General features: G+C 56.7%; 1 protein-coding gene across 3 annotated transcripts in view; it reads right to left on the reverse strand.

The window, feature by feature from the left end:
* The window catches only part of COL5A1 (collagen type V alpha 1 chain), a 162,424-nt gene extending 148,992 nt beyond the window's left edge, over nt 1–13,432 (reverse strand). For all 3 annotated transcript variants that reach the window (XM_017848837.1, XM_017848826.1, XM_017848819.1), the window contains exons 1-4: nt 13,340–13,432; nt 12,281–12,448; nt 3,099–3,312; nt 1,909–2,071 (exon numbers count right to left, since the gene is read on the reverse strand). In XM_017848837.1, coding sequence (XP_017704326.1) covers nt 1,909–1,971 — 63 coding nt within the window. In that variant the 5' untranslated portion in view covers nt 1,972–2,071; nt 3,099–3,312; nt 12,281–12,448; nt 13,340–13,432. The remainder of the gene's footprint in view (nt 1–1,908; nt 2,072–3,098; nt 3,313–12,280; nt 12,449–13,339) is intronic.
* Nucleotides 13,433–15,790: the final 2,358 nt, after the last annotated feature.

Consider the following 15,790-nt stretch of genomic DNA (forward strand, 5'->3'; position numbering starts at 1 on the left):
GTGTCTCAATAACTTGCAAAATCTGGCTGTGCCAGCAGGACCCAAGCACCCGCCCTACTCTACGAAAGCCTCAGGCTACAGCTTCCTGGAACCTGACGCAGAGCCAGCTGCAGGTTCAGCAGAATCTCCACCACCTTCACACCTACTCCCGGCTTCTTCTAACAGGCCCATCTCGTTCCGCAGAAGGTGGCTGCTCTGATCATTCTTCTGCTGTCTGCACTGGGTTGTGGGGCTCTGTCCTGCCTTTCTGCTTGCCTTGACCCTGGATTAATATCCAGAACAACTGCATTTGACATTAAGCCAGGGCTTCCTGTAAGGGAGGCAGTGTGCTGGTGTGTCACTGCATTCGACCTCATGGAACCTTTGCCACAGCTCATGAAGCAGCCACATCTGTGATCCCGTTTTACAGATGGAAACGCTAAGACAGAGAAATAGCAGAGCAGCGTGCCCGAGGCCCAAACCCAACACTCGACAGAGCTGGGAGTCCAGCCCAGGTGGGCCTGCCCCGAGGCCAGCACTCTGCGGAATGTCCAGCTCACAGTCATACTACGCGGTCCCCAGTATGATTTTCTAGAAAGGCGAGACTTTCAGAACTGCTCTCTTCTCACACGCTCAAAGCCCCAAGGCCAGTTCAACTGTGCCCGTCCCCACGAGCAGACATCACTACCTTTAACACAGAAAAGAACTCAGTACGTGTGATGTCTCCTTAGCGTGCCCTTGGCACAGCACCAAGATTGAGTCAACACGGTGTCTGCTTTGGTGACCCTGAGTCACCGAGAAGAAACGTGGGCCTGGGGACCCCACCTCAGCCATGAAACAGGGGCAGCTGGATGAAGAACCGATGTGTAGACACAGCCAGGAGCTCACGCCAGCGCTTGGGGATTTAGGGAGGAGACACTGCCCTATGGTGTCCCATCTCTGCAGCCCTGGAGGAGGAAATCCCAGAGCCAGGATGGCCCTTGGGGACCATGTAAGCCAGTGGCTTTCGAACAGGTTTTAGCCACAGAGCCCTGAGTGCAAACCAAATGTTCTCCAAAACCCAACTTACATCAACCAAAAAAGCAGCCCAGTGGAGGAGTCCTGGCTGCCACTTAACCCAAGCTGCAGGGACAACGGTCACTGCAGTGCCCTTGGGAAGTGCAGAGTCCAGGACCCTGTGCAGGTTGTCGCCCCAGCACCCCAGGAGGCAGGGCCCAGGCTCCCGGTGACTCCAAGGCCCCCACCCGGGGCAGCTGGGGATCACTGGTCACTTGCAGGGGCTCTCAACCTGTTTCTTGGCAGTGGAACAGAGCATGCTTATGCAGAACCCCAAACTATGAAGGGCTCCATGGGCTGAAGGGAGGGTCCCAGAGCCCACCCAGCTCAGGCCCCCACTCCCAAGCCTCTGAGGCATTCCCCAGGAAATCAAGGCCCCTGGCTGGACACAGCTAGACTCTGGAGTGAGGCCAGCCTGAGTTGGGTCGGCACAGGTCTTCCTGGTGCATCCACACAGTGGCCCAGCTCTGCCCTTCAAGCTCACCCAAAGGACGGCTCCCCCTGTCCCAGGATGACTCCGGATACAGAGGGCAGAAGTCTGCATGTTTCCAGGAGCCTCAGCATGAGGCTGGACAAATCCCCTGTCCTTTCCAAGCCAGCACTCAGGAGACTCACATACTGGGCCCTTGGGACAAGGGCGGCCACTGCCATCCCCACATGGCCTACAGGCGACAGCAGCTCTGGCCCCTCCATTTCTGAAAGCCACAAACATCCCTTAGGACAGCAGCAGAGACTCCTGACCAACAGAGACTGTGACCACAGTGGACCACCAGCTGGTCCCTGCCCGAGAAGCCCTCTCCAACAGCAGTCACAGTGGCTCCATAGGAGGAGTGCCCTGGGTGGGCACGGGGAGTGGTCTGCTCTCCTGCTCACCTCAAACACCTCCTCATCCAGGATCCGGGTGCCAAACACGATGATGCCGTTGACGTCTATCATGGGGTGGTCACTGCGGTCGAGGAATTTGGTGGTCTTCTTTTTACAGTCGAGGACCAAGGTGACATTTTTCTTGTGGACGCTGAGAGCAATTCTGTGCCACCTGCAGAGAAACAGATGGTGAAGACAGGGCTTGGATCACAGACGCCAGCTCAAGCGATTTTGTGGCAAATTCCTCGAGACACAGGAAGAAGGCCCACTTCCTGCACGAACGTGGTGGGGTGGAGCGGATCAAGGCCCAGCCTCTGGAATCAGACAACTTAGGGCAACCCCACGTGCCATGAGATCTACTCATTCCCCAGAATCCTTGTCCCTCAAACAAGGACAGCTATCTGAACCCTGGAAGCCCATCCGGGAGCCCAAGTGAAAGGGGAAAGGGGGAGCGTGCAGCGCTTAGCACAGGCTTGGGAGCCGGGAGCAGGGTCCCTGCAGCATAGTCACAGCCGTCAGGAGAAGGGCAGGGCGGCGGTTGTTGCATTTTGCTGTGTGCATGAGAGCACTCATCATGTGCCCTCTGAACCCCAATGGCAAACCGCAGGCAGCCAGAGAAGACTGGGTATGGACGGGAAATGGAATGAGTGGATCTGTCCGAAAGTCTTAGCGAAGAATTCAGATATCATGTATTGAAGGCCTTCCAAGATTGTCAGGCATGACCTCACACGTGCTGACCACGAAAGAGGCGACTGACAACCCCGGTGCTGAGGTCCGCACCCAACAGAGCGCCCTGGCACGACCCGCCTTTCCTCATGCTCACTCCCACTCCTAACACATCTGTGTCCTTGAAGTTACCTTAAATCTTTCCTGGAAAAGGTTGGGTATAACCTCACAATTTCCTGTGTCTCTTCTGACACAAACAGTCTGGAATTTCATGTGCTTTAGTGCACTTTACAAAGGGGCAATGGAGGGCCAGGAAGGAGAAGTGACTCCACAAAGCCACAGAGGATGAATCAAGACCATAACCCAGGTTTTAGGACTCCAAGCCCAGCGCCCTCTCCTCTGCTGTGGCGTCTGTGGGAGTCTCGGTACCGGCTGCTGCACGTCCTCTACTGTGCCCCACATCTGGTCAGTGGTATGAGCTGACCTGATTCCCACTCCAGCAGGAGGACAGTTGCCCAGAAGTGCCCACTTACTTGCCATCTGACAGGTTGATGCCCCGGAAGAGGGGGTAGTCTTCTGGGCCAGGCTTCCCCGTGTGGTCCTCGTAGAGGAAGACGGGAGAGCGGCCCAGCTCCAGCCCAATCTGCTGGATACCCTGCTCATTGTAGATGGAGACCAGGAAGGCCTGGCTGCCTTTCTTGGCTTTCACAGTTGTTAGGATGGAGAAGTCCTCGGGAAATGCAGACGCTGGAACAGAGCACAGAGATGAGAAGGCAGTCGGGGAGCCCCCCCAACCACGCCCAGCCATGGCTCTCTGCAAACAAGCCAGCCCGGGGCCCTGGGAAGCTGTGCTGCCCATGGTAGGGCACTGTCATCTGATGCACATCTGCCCCTTGATCAAACTGCTCCTGCAGCCCTTCCCTGCTCCCACTTGGTCAATCCTGCCCCCTTCAAGACTCAGTGCAAATGCAAACTCCTCCATGAAACACGACCAGTCCTTCCAGCTGGGAGCCCTCAACACCCTGTCCTCAGCTCCTACGCCTCCACACATCTGTGTGTCGACCCTCAGGAGAACCTCCTGGGCTGTGAGCTGCCTCCGGGCGGAGGCTGCTTCTCAGGCATCTTTGTACACTCCATGGGGTCTCACCACTCAGCCTGCAAGGAAGGGAGGGAGGGAGACGGAAGGAGGAAGCAGAGAGAGGAAGGGAGAAGGGAAGCACCAGCCTCAGACTGCCACTAGAATTGCACTTTGTGACCTTCCTGGTTGATATGCAAAACAGAGAAAAAGTGGAAATTAACCAAAAGAATTGAATCCAAATTTAAAATTAGAAAAAAAAAAAAATATCCTTAGTATGTGAACAGGAGAAATTACCTCTTACAACACCTGCCAGAAGCAATCTGAGATCATTAAAAGGCAGACCCAGGCTGGCCCGGCCACGAGCACCTAAGCCCACCCCACATGTCTGCCCCTCATCCATGGGCATGACCGGGAGCCCTGGCCCCTCCTGTCCATCGATCCTGGTGGCGAAGGTGGCGATGCTCTCACCCTGGACTACCTGCAGTTCTGCCAAAAGCCTGGGGATGAGGGAGGGCCTGTGGCTAACTGATGCCGCTGGGCCAGCCAAAAGTGCTGGGCCTAAGGCTGTGGGCTCCTCAGAACCAGCCAGAAGGAGCACCCCAGCAGAGTGTCACAGGGACGTGCCAGGGAAGGGGCCCAGGACCTGCTGCTGGAGCGGCCCCACAAGCAGCACCGCTACGGAGGGCTGGGATCTGGTGAGGGGACTTGAGCCATCAGGAATCCATTATCAGACCCACCCCTTCTTTAGAAGTGCGGACAAAGGTTAACCAGGTGGGCCAGAGGCCCCTGACCCCATGGGGCGGCAGAGTCTGGATCTGCGGCAGCAGTGCCTGCACGGCGGCTATCCGTGAGCACCCTCTGCTGGCAAAATCGTGGCAAGGCAGGCAGCAGCCTCACCGCCTCTGCCCCTGGCCACTCCAGCACACCTACAGGGGCCACACTGTGGAGAAGGGGACGCTGAAGACACCTCGTCCCACAGCATCCTGAGGCTTCCCAGCGGGAGGAGAATGCCGCCTGTAGCAGCCTCTGCGTCCTCTGTAAGGTGCTGCAGGGAGATCTCCCAAGGGTCCGGGCAGACCCTCCAAGCCCCCACAGGCCAACCCAGAGCCTGTGTAAGCGCTGGAAGCTGCCACAGCAGCAGGCTCATCCTGCGGGTCACGAATCTCTCACTAAGGCGCTGACAGGGAACGGCAGGGAACAGCTGTGGGCAGGCACCCTGTGTTGGCCAGCTCCAAGTCATGACTCAACTGTTCCCACAGGAGACTGGGCCCTGGGTGGGCCTGGCCAAGGCCCCTGCCCCCAAAGCTGGGGACAGCCCCAGGTGGGGGTGACGACAGTCAGTGTGGCCATCTGGGAAAGGCAGGTTTCACAGAAGAACTGGCTCAGGACTCCCACGTCTAGACACAAGCCATCAGCTTTGTTTTTTGTTTTTTATGGGGGCTTTTTGAAATAGAGTCTCATTCTGTCGCCCAGGTTGGAGTGCAGTGGTGAGATCTCAGCTCACTGCAACCTCCACTTCCAAGGTTCAAGCAGTTCTCCTGCCTCAGCCTCCCAAGTAGTTGGGACTACAGGTCCATGCCACTACGTCTGGTTAATTTTTGTATTTTTGGTAAAGATGAGGTTTCACCATGTTGATCAGGATGGTATCGAACTCCTGACCTCAGGTGATCCGCCCACCTCGGCCTCCCAAAGTGCTGGGATTATGGCTTTGCATCATCCCTCCACATGTGGGCATGTGGGCACGGGACCCTGGAGATGATGGCCTTAGCTGGTTCCACCTATGTCGAGGGAGTGGGACCTGCCATGCCCACCCACCATGGGGGCCCCAGATGGCAAGGCTTCCAGCAGGACCACGGTGGCATGGGGCACTGAGGGCCAGGTGGGATCTCACCTGAAGCACCCAGGGCAGATGGCACAGTCACCATCTGAGTCCACTCCCTCACTCTCATTGCAAAGGGTCACCTGGCTCCCATCCCTACCCCACCGCCACCTTGTGTGCCAGAGTCATTCCTCCATCTTAAAAGATCAAAGAATGAGTTGAGCATGCCCATCTCTCCGGCACGAGGCACCACAAGGCCCACGAACCCCCACCTCCTGCAGCTCATTAAAATGCCGTTTCTCAAGTTTTGAAATCTCTATGGTAACAAATTTTCTCAGCTCAGATAAAACCCGAAAGGATAAATTATGTTTAACATTAATCTCTCTCCTGGCAAAATAACAATGGATTCATTGTCACTGCGAGATGGCCCATTCAAGTCATGACATGAGCTGGGACGTTGACACTTTATAATCTACGCTGTCCGGGCACTCTGGGAGGACGGAGTCAGCTGTCGAACACTTCATGTTTCATTTCTCCAGGAAAAGTCACAGTTGAGGGGGGTGGGCTCTGGACTTCCGTCTCGTTCTGTCACCCAGGCTGGAGTGCAGTGGCGCAATCTCAGCTCACTGCAAGCTCCGCCTCCTGGGTCCAAGCGATTCTTCTGCCTCAGCCTCCCAAGTAGCTGGGACTACAGGCGCCCGCCACCATGCCGGGCTAATTATTTGTATATTTTTTAGTAGAGACGGGGTTTCACCATGTTAGTCAGGATGGTCTCGATCTCCTGACCCTGTGATCCGCCTGCCTCAGCCTCCCAGAGTGCTGGGATTACAGGCGTGAGCCACCGCGCCCGGCCAGAGCTTTTCATTTTTACTTTTGCCAAAGTCCAAAGGCACTAGAGCATTTTAGGTATGCAGTAGGAGTACAATAAATGCATTTGTGTTGAAACAGCGTCACACTGAGCCGAAGTTACTAAGCACACTGATTGCTCACTACAGTGGATCATGTCATCAATAAACGGTGACTGGTCCCCTAATAAACAGTGATTGGTGCCAGGTTCTGGGGTGACACAGTCAAGGGACATATATGGCCCCTGGCCTCAGAAAGTGATACTCCCACAATACAAACAGAAATCATCCAACAAGTTAGTTAAATCATTGCAGGCTGGGTGAGGTGGCTCACGCCTGTAATCCCTGCACTTTGGGAGGCCAAGGCCGGAGGATAACTTGAGGTCAGGAGTTCCACACCAGCCTGGCCAACGTGGTGAATCCCCGTCTCTGCCAAAAATATAAAAAAAGTAGCCAGGTGTGGTGCCATGCACCTGGCTGGGAGGCAGAGGTTGCAGTGAGCCAAGATCACACCACTGCACTCCAGCCTGGGTGACAGAGTGAGACTTTGTCTCAATAATAAAAGTGCAAATAATGCAGGAGGCAGTGGGGCAGGGTGGCAGAAAGAGGCCAGAGGATAGGAAATGAATGTGGGGTGTGGCTAACTTTGGAAAGGGGGCCAGGAACCTGGGGGACGGGTGAGGTTTCAGCTGGCCCCTGGAGGGCTGAGGGGAGCATGGCAGGCCCAGGGTAGAGGCCTAGGATCCAGGGGCACCGAGGCAGCCCTGCAGAAGAAACTTCACCAGCCATCCTCAGTCCTGACCGGAAGGGCTCTCAGTCCCAGACTGGGGTGGGACAGGTGAGGGGCCCTAGAGAGGAAGCTGTCATCTGGCAGCCCCTGCAGGGAGAACTTAGTTCTGGAACCTTCCAGCCTAGACCCAAACTTACTGCATTTGTCATGGCCAGAAGTGAGGTTCCTATTCCCTGGGCTGGACCAACCCATGGGGTCGAAGATGGAGTGAGAAAGAGACAGTCTCCAGTCTCAAGGGGAGGCTGTGCACATACCCAGGTGGGAACCTCACACCTTACTTCATGGGAGCCCCTCGTCTCAGCCATGAGAGAAACTCCATCCTGCTCTGCGGGGGTGCAGGGGAGTGGGGAGCGTCTGCTCAGTGAGTAGAGGGTCTGCAAAACCCCCAGGCTGAGGACACTACCCTCCTACTGCTGCCTCCATCTTCCCCTCACATCAGCCTGCCCCTGCAGCCGGCACCCTGTCCTCAGCCATCCCCGCGACCCTCGTCCAGCACTCAGCACAGTCCTATGGAGGATCCTGGGGCCCAGCGCGACTGGCTGCTCCCTCACTTTCTGGCAGGAGGGTACTGGCGGGAGCAGCGAGGAGCAGCAGGACATTCTGCCTGAGGAGGCTGATTCTGGAGCCCAGGCCCTGGGGTGCAGGAGAGCCACAGGTGAGGACAGGGTATCAGCCAGGAGGCAGGGGGGCGTGGGCAGAGCCATGGCCTCCACCTAACCCTGCCTGGGACCCTGAGTAGGAGGCAAGTCTCAGAGGCCTGGGCAGAGGAGGGGTATGGAGGAAAAGGTACCTACAAAGGACAAAATGGAGAGGACCCCACCCACAGCACCAGAGCCGAGGAGGAGGCTGCGTGCTGATCCAGGAAGTGGGCTCAGGTGGGGCTGGTCCCTGAGTCAGGTGACCATGGGGGACACTGCCTCGCCTGGTCATCCTCAGAGGGGACAGCTCAGATCTGGGTCATTACAAACAAGTCATGCTGGGTCAACAAGGCAGGGAGTGCCCGATCCCAGGCCCCCAGTGGGGATGTGGATCCCAGAGCTCAGGCCACCCAGTGAGGAAGCCAGGCCTGCTGCCTTCAGGGTCTCAGGCCACCTTACCGTGAGGCGATGTCTGCACTGCTGACACAGGGGGCCGAGGCCTGGGACCCCACAGGGAAGGAAGGAAGTCCCAACCCTCCCCACTTCACTGGCGGCCCCCGCGTCACAGTCCTGGGCTTCAGTCCCTGCAGCCTCATCTCCCTGATGCCAGGACACCCCAGCACCCACGATCGGTCAGAAACCGTGGCTCGGGGTGGAGCTCCCTGGTCTGACAGATCCCAGAACCCAGACCGCTGGGTCTGAGCAAGACTAGAAAACCCTCTTCGAATGAGGGGGGAATTCTAGCCTCTGTCCTGCCCCCAAGTGCAGAAAATGCTAACAGGCTTCTTCACCTGCACAGAAGGGAGGGTGGTGCCCCTGAAGAGGGCGGCCTAGGGAACCTCGCTCTCCCAGGCCAGAGGACGCTGGGCTCCGTCTGTTCTGTTCATGGCTGTGTCTCCCTGGCACCCAGATCACTCTGCCAGTTCGTGCCCAGTGCGGGATACAGGACCAGCTGGTGCCAAAGTGGGTGGAGGGCAGAGGTCGACGCCTGTGCAGCCTGGGTAGGGAGCGGCACTGCACCCAGGTGGAGGCTCCCAGTCACCTGCTCAGCTCAGCCTCCAAACCCCCACCCCGGTGATCCAGGGCCACTTGGCTGCTGGGTTGCCGAGAGGTGTGTGGGCTCTTCAGGGAATATGGAGAGCCTGCTCAGGGATTCTGTCAGGGGATTGGATGCCAGGGAAACAGCTGCCTGGATGCGGCCTCCCCCTCTCCCCGAGAGACACTTACAGATACTGTTTTTGCTCCACTCAGTTCCCCACAGCCCAGGCCTTGCCGTGGCCACCTGGGCTGCACCATCTCTTCTTCCTCTGCAGCTGCCAGGCAGGTCAGGTCTCTAGAATCCCGCAGATGCTGCTGCTCCCCGAGACAGGGCACGGTACAGCTCCGGCTCCCCTAGCGCTTAGGCCTACCCACACGAGTGGCTGACGCGAGGCCACATCAGTCCCAAGCAAACAGCCCTTTCCTATGTGTGGCCCCTACACGCTGAGCACTTCTTAAACAGAAAACCTGAAGTGAGCTTCTGGGTCTCTTCACTGAAGGACCCACAGGCCAACTGGGGTGGAGGGAGTCAGAGCAACAGAGGACAGGTAGCGAGTTTGCTCGGAGGGCCGGGCAGAAGGGAGAAGTGGGCTACGGCGTCAGATCAAAGGCAAATGCCGTCCTATGACACTGGTCTCCAACAGTGTCCCTTGAATGGCTTTCCCAACCCAACACTTTGGGACCTGCAGAAGGGACTCCACAGACATCCCTGCTTAAATACTTCCCAAGCAACCTCCAGCTTCATCTGCCATGAATGGGGCAACTGGCTTATATGGACCCACTCTACTCTCTAAGCTAATTCACAGAAGGCCCTGGAAGAGGAAGGGCAGCACTTTGGAAAACTTGGAAAAAACATGGACTTAAAAAAACATCCCACATACTACTCAGAAATTTACCCTAGATTATGTGTCGTTTTTTTGGTTTGGTTTGTTTTGTTTGAGACAGTCTCACTCACTCCGTTGCCCAGGCTGGAGTGCGATGACGCGATCTCGGCTCACCGCTTCACTGTGTCACGATAACCTCACTCACCTAGCATCTGGTAAAAAGCCCAAAACAGACATGGAAACCAATCGATCTGTAGATAAGAACCCTGCTCAGGGACAGGGGTCCCTGCTGAGAGGGAGGCAGAGAGAGCCTGCTATGCAGAAACTGCTGGAAGGCCAAGCCATTTCTTTCTTTTCTCTCTCTCTCTCTTTTTATTTTTTTTTTGGACATAGTCTCACTCTCACTTGGGCTGGAGTGCAGTGGAGCCATCTTGGCTCACTGCAACCTCCGCCTCCTAGGTTCAAGCGATTCTTCTGTCTCAGCCTCCCGAGTAGCTGGGATTACAGACGTGCACCACCATGCCTGGCTAATTTTTGTATTTTTAGTAGAGATGGGGTTTCGCTATGTTGGCCAGGCTGGTCTCAAACTCCTGACCTCAAGTGATCCACCTGCCTCAGCCTCCCAAAGTGCTGGGATTACAGGGTGAGCCACTGCACCCGGCTGATCCTAGATTATTTATCCAATAATTAGCCTGTATTCCTGAGATACTATAATATTTCTGGCCACAGGATAATCCAGCAGAGAAGGATGAAGTCCAGTGAGTGTGTGGTGCCAGTGCCCCAGAATTGGGTGACACAGATAAGATTAAACACAGTGGCTGAGCCGGGCATGGTGGCTCACGCCTGTAATCCCAGCACTTTGGGAGGCTGAGGCAGGTGGATCATTTGAGGTCAGGAGTTCGAGACCAGCTTGACCTACATAGTGAAACCCCGTCTCTACTAAAATACAAAAATTAGCCAGGCGTGGTGGCGGGCACCTGTAATCCCAGCCACTTGTGAGGCTGAAGCAGGAGAATGGCTTGAACCCAGGAGGCAGAGGTTGCAGTGAGCCGAGATTGCGCTGCTACACTCCAGCCTGGGCGACACAGCGAGCCTCCCTCTCAAAAAAACAAAAAAACCCACAGCGGCTGAAGATCCTTGGAAAGCAGGAGCACTTACTTCCCCAGTGTGCCCCTCAGCCTATCACACACCCAGAGTCCACGGGGTCCTTGGCAATCAGCTCTCTAAGCCCTTCCCTGGACCAGCCCTCCCAGGTTCTCTAGGTCACGAATTCTAAACCTGGGGTCATGGGGCAGAAAAGGGTGCAACTTCTGGGCCAAGATGCAGGTGAGCATTCCGTGACTAATTCCAAAGGAGATGTTCTCCCAAAAGCTGAGGAACGCTCCTCCAGAGGCCAGGAGAAACGAAACTGCTGTGGTCCTTCGCGAGGACAGGCTGTCTGTGCCGATGAGTTCCACACACTTAAGGCTGGGGATCCACAGCCCAGGGCCACTCAGGCACCCAAAGGTGGGCTGTTTAAGAGAATGTGGGCTGCCAGGGGTCCCAGGCCACCTCGCCTCACCTCCACCGAGCTGCAAGGCAGGGACTCGGCGCCTCGGAGGTATTTCTTGAAATAACTCGTTCTCAAAGACATTCTTGAAAAGAACCACCCAGATTCTCTCAGAGACAAGCTCTTCAAAGTCACACGGATGTAAAGGAGGGCTGGACAATGGCTGGGGATGAGTGCACAGAGAGTAAGTCTGTGGAAGCAGAAACAGCCCCTCAAAAGAGGATGTCCTTCAGGGGCCCCACAGAGATAGGATCATCAGAAACCCCACGGCGCGTTCACAGACTGCCCTGATCGTGGGTTCAATGCCAGACTCACCTCCAGGTCCACCAAAAAGATGCTACGCTGTCTTCTAATAATTACAGAGCTTCTCATAAACTGAACTCACCTGCCCTACATGCCCCGTCCCTGTCTTCTCTGAATCAGAAAGAGGAGCTCATTTTAGTCCAGGCCATGAGCACCCAGCTCGGGCAAGGCGATGAGGTTCTCCATCGCCAGCTCATTCATCACGTCCAGATAAACCCAGAGGGTTTAATTAACTGTGACAGGTGCCACCCCACGACTGGGTGACAGGGACAACTTGAATGCTGCATCTTAGAGCTAATGCTGCTTCTTGCTCCGGGTATGTAATTAAAAGCAGAGACCTAGCATTTGGCAGCTGATTCTCATTAGAAGCCTCGCGTGCTCTTGCTAAGAGTCACGACGTTTGATTCATCGTCTCTTAATGTCACTGCCCCCAGTTAAGCTTTGTCTGGAAGTGCTTCCTTTCCCACGACCCCGAGGTTTCTCTCGACTCATCCCTCAGGACCCATCCAACTCCTTCTGCACTTGGAGTCCTGGCGGCCCAGCTACCACCGGAGACACGGCCGATAGAAGGTCGAGGGCACCGGGCCTCACCCACCCACCCACATCCATCAGAGGAGGACAGTGGCAAAGCCCAGTTCAGTCCAGAAGGACAAAGTCCCACCGTTGCAACTGCGTTTTCACGACAGTGAAACGAAACCGGGCTCGTGAAAGGGGCTTCCTGGAAAACTGAGCCTGTGTCTCTGCCACCACACAGGCTTGCGCGCTGCTCCTGGCTGGAGACCAGAGGGCCAACGGGACCCGCCACCCCAAACAGAAGGGTGCGGCACTTACCAGGGTACAACTGCTTGGTGGGTGCGCTGAGCTGCGCGTCTTTGGTGACTCTGTAAGCGACATCCGGGCCTTTGGAAGATCGCCGCGTGGCGCAAAAGCCTGTTGTCTTTGTTATTCCATCAGGCAAGTTGTGAAAATCTAGAACCTTCAGGAGATCTGCTGGCTGAGCTGAAATGACAGAGGAGGAGCGGGGTTAGCCACGGAGAGGAAAGGAGCACCTGGGAGCACCCGGAAGCTGCGGTGGCGGGAAGCACCTCCACCCCCCACCCCTGTGAGTCCCGGGCACTCGGAAGAGCCCCAGGACTGGCTCAGAGCAGTGCGCTGGGTGAGGCAGGGCCCCACGCTGTGGAGGAGGGTTCCATCCCGGTCCCCACCAGGAACCACACACCAGGCGCAGACCCAGGCTTGCCCAGCTCTGACAATGCCCGCCTTCCTCACTGTGCTCCCATGGCTCCTGAGGCTGGCAGGGGCCACACACCCAGCCTCCCAGACACCTCTTCTCATTGGCCACGTAAGGACAGCAGCCCAGGCCGACGCTGGAAGGCCGCAGAAGGCCCACTGCGGAGCTGGCCTCCTTATGGGGTGCTGTGCAATGACACGGAAGCACCGGAGGGTCACAACATCTGCCCTGCAGCTCTGAGAACCTTCATCCCGCCTGAGACTCCTCCGGAGGTCACGGGGATGTCACGGGCCTAGTTTATCCTCCCTCGTTATCCACCTGGACTGTCTGTCCCCTTCCCATGACCATTTACAGCGGGTGTGCAGTTTCCATTGCCCCGGAAGACCCCTGCCCACATCACCAGACCATGCAGAGCCAAGAACAAGGGAGGGACAGCCCCCACATCCCTTCCAGAAGGTTCCGGACCCTCAATTCGGGGGCTCTCAGGGAAGGACAGGGGATAAGCTGACCTCTGGCCAGCTGAAGCCATGATCGTTACCAGGGAGCTCAATGGTCACCCTCCAACACAGAAGACAGCCCCATCTGCCAGAGCCTCCGTCCCCCACACCACGAGGACCCCAGACCTGCATCCACCGCAAGACACGAATCCAGGTACCCACCCTGAACAAGGTCAGCTTCATGGGGAAAGCACCGCTCCTATACCTACAAACAAGAGGCTTCCTGGGAGTCTCGGCAGAGAAAATAAACTCGAAGTTGGCGTTGCAGCGACAGAACAGTTTGTGCTGGGGCGGCCTGGGGGTTGGAGGAACCCAGCAGCCACCAACCGCCTGCCCAGTAGGTGTGAATCGGGTTGGGCCGGGCCCCCTCTGCTGGCCAATCAGAGCATGACACCGCCATGTCCCAGACCATCAGCTCAGGGAGGGACATGAGACCAGCCAGGATAAGGAAGCCCCGCCCTGGGGCTTTTTTCCTTTGGGAACAAGGAATCCTCCCTGCTCTGCCGGCTCCAAACACAGAACAGGAACCTGGAACTGCTGGCAACTGTCTTCTGAGCAGGCGGAGAATGCCTGCCTGAGGACACAGAGACAGACTCTGGCCACACTGTTTGGGTAGCTGGAACAAGCTGTGCCTGAACAAGAATCACCTACAGAAACCGGTGTATCCATCTTTATGCTAATGCCAACTGGAGTTAGATCCCAACATCTGCTACTAAACAGTGCCTATCTCTGGGTGCAGCGATGTGGCCCTCCTTAGCTATCAGTTCCCCGCTCCCTGGCCCTCCTCCCCAGGGAGGAATGATGACAAGCCTGGGACAGGCTCAAGAGGAAAGTCCCACTTTTTTCACAAGGGCAGAAGGTTTGGAGGTGAGACGGGATGGCCAACACAGGCTTCCTCTCTGCTGGTTTTCGAGGACTCCTGCAGCCAGGGGCACCTGGAGCCTCAGCACTGCCATGGGAGGAGGTGGCCGCCAGAGACGACAGTGCAGCATCACTGCTTGTCCCAGCAGGCCCTCAGCAAGAGGGACACCCAGACGGAGGTTCTGTCCCCCCAGCACTCCCTGTCCCTCCAGGGGATTCAGCACGGGCACTGTGCTTGGTGCGCAGGCCACAAGGAGGTACAGACAGGGCCCTGTGCCGCCCCTACCCCCGCCATGACCAGCTGACGGTGCAGGGAAGACAGCAGCCTGGGGGTGGGGCTCTGAAGGAGACCAGGGTGGAGGGAAATTGAAGCTGCACTTCTCAATCATGAAGTACCTCTCCATCCACAGTTCTCTGGAAGGTTCCACAGTATCCCAGGTCCTAGGGTTCTGAAGTCCCTGCCTCCGATGGTGTCATTTCTACAGCCTGTATTTGCTGCAGTCCTCTGCCAATCAAATCGAGAAGCCAGAAACATGGGGAAGCTGAGGATTTCCCACCACGGCGTGGGAACAGTTACAAAGGGGAGGGGTGGCCCAGGGACTCAGAACACCCTGCGTCCAGGCTGGCCTCTCATGACCTCTCTGATTTCCTGAGTGGCTTTCGGCTGCCAAGCAGGGCACAGTCCACCCAGCTCTGTCACTTCCTTGGGCATGTATGGCACCTCCCACCTGGCCCCCGCAAAAAAGGCTTTGGTGGGCTTTTGCCTTTGACTTCAGAAGCAATGCTGAGTGCAGGTGCCTGGTGAGGCTGCACCGCACAGCCCTCGGCCTGGATGCAGCCCGTGGGAAGAGAGGACGCGCCAGCTGCTGGCCCACCTGCTGAGGACGACACAGCGCCGAGCCCTGGGTCATCCCTAAGTCTCAATTCCAGCATTGGCAACGGCCAGGGCAGGGGAGCAAGGATCCCAGCTGGGGCTTCCTGGACTCACACCGTAATAAGCCTGTGATGCTCTTCCCAGGCTCAGGCTCGGAAGCCTGTTTTCTCCATTGCTGAAGGCGAGAGCTGTTTTCCAGCAGACTTGGTGGACATGTTCACAGATCTCTGTTGCAACAAGTTTAAGAGGCCACCAGACCTTTCCCAGGCCCAGTGCCACCCCTCCTGCCGGCCGGGGCTTTCTTTGCCAGAGCAGAGGAAAACATTAAGTATTTTTTTAAAAAGAAAAGGTTGGGGAGAGCCTGGGAGGAGACTGGCAGCACAGCCTTTCAGGAGCTCTTCTTCCAGTCTCCATCAGGATGGAAACTCCAGTTGGACACAGCACGAGCTTTGGGGACAGGTGGATGTGGGTTTGAAGCCAGTGTCACCCCCCACCAGAGGGTGGATCCCAGTGGGTCAAGGCCAGTGAGAGAAGCTGCAGAATCAATGGTGGCCACCACACACTGGTCCGTGCACTGCCCGGCTCAGCAAACAAGAACCCCTCTCTTTTGCCCTTTTCTCCTAGACAGCCAGGCAGGGGCCCATCACCAGCAGTTCCCATAGGACACACCAAGCAGCCCAGGTGCTCAGTGAAGATGGAGATGGCATCACCCGTGTGGTCTCCACACCCAGCCTGGTGCCCACTCTTTAATGAGGGACCATGCGGATGTGCCCAGAGGTTCCTGAGACCGACCATTTGATGCACAGAAGGTCAGCTCCAAAAGCTTCATGAAACAAAAACTTTGTTGCTTCCATGGAACCCTCACCATGACCGGATCA

Source organism: Rhinopithecus bieti, unplaced genomic scaffold (assembly GCF_001698545.2).
Source record: "Rhinopithecus bieti isolate Rb0 unplaced genomic scaffold, ASM169854v2 scaffold_2205, whole genome shotgun sequence".
Lineage (NCBI taxonomy): Eukaryota > Metazoa > Chordata > Mammalia > Primates > Cercopithecidae > Rhinopithecus > Rhinopithecus bieti.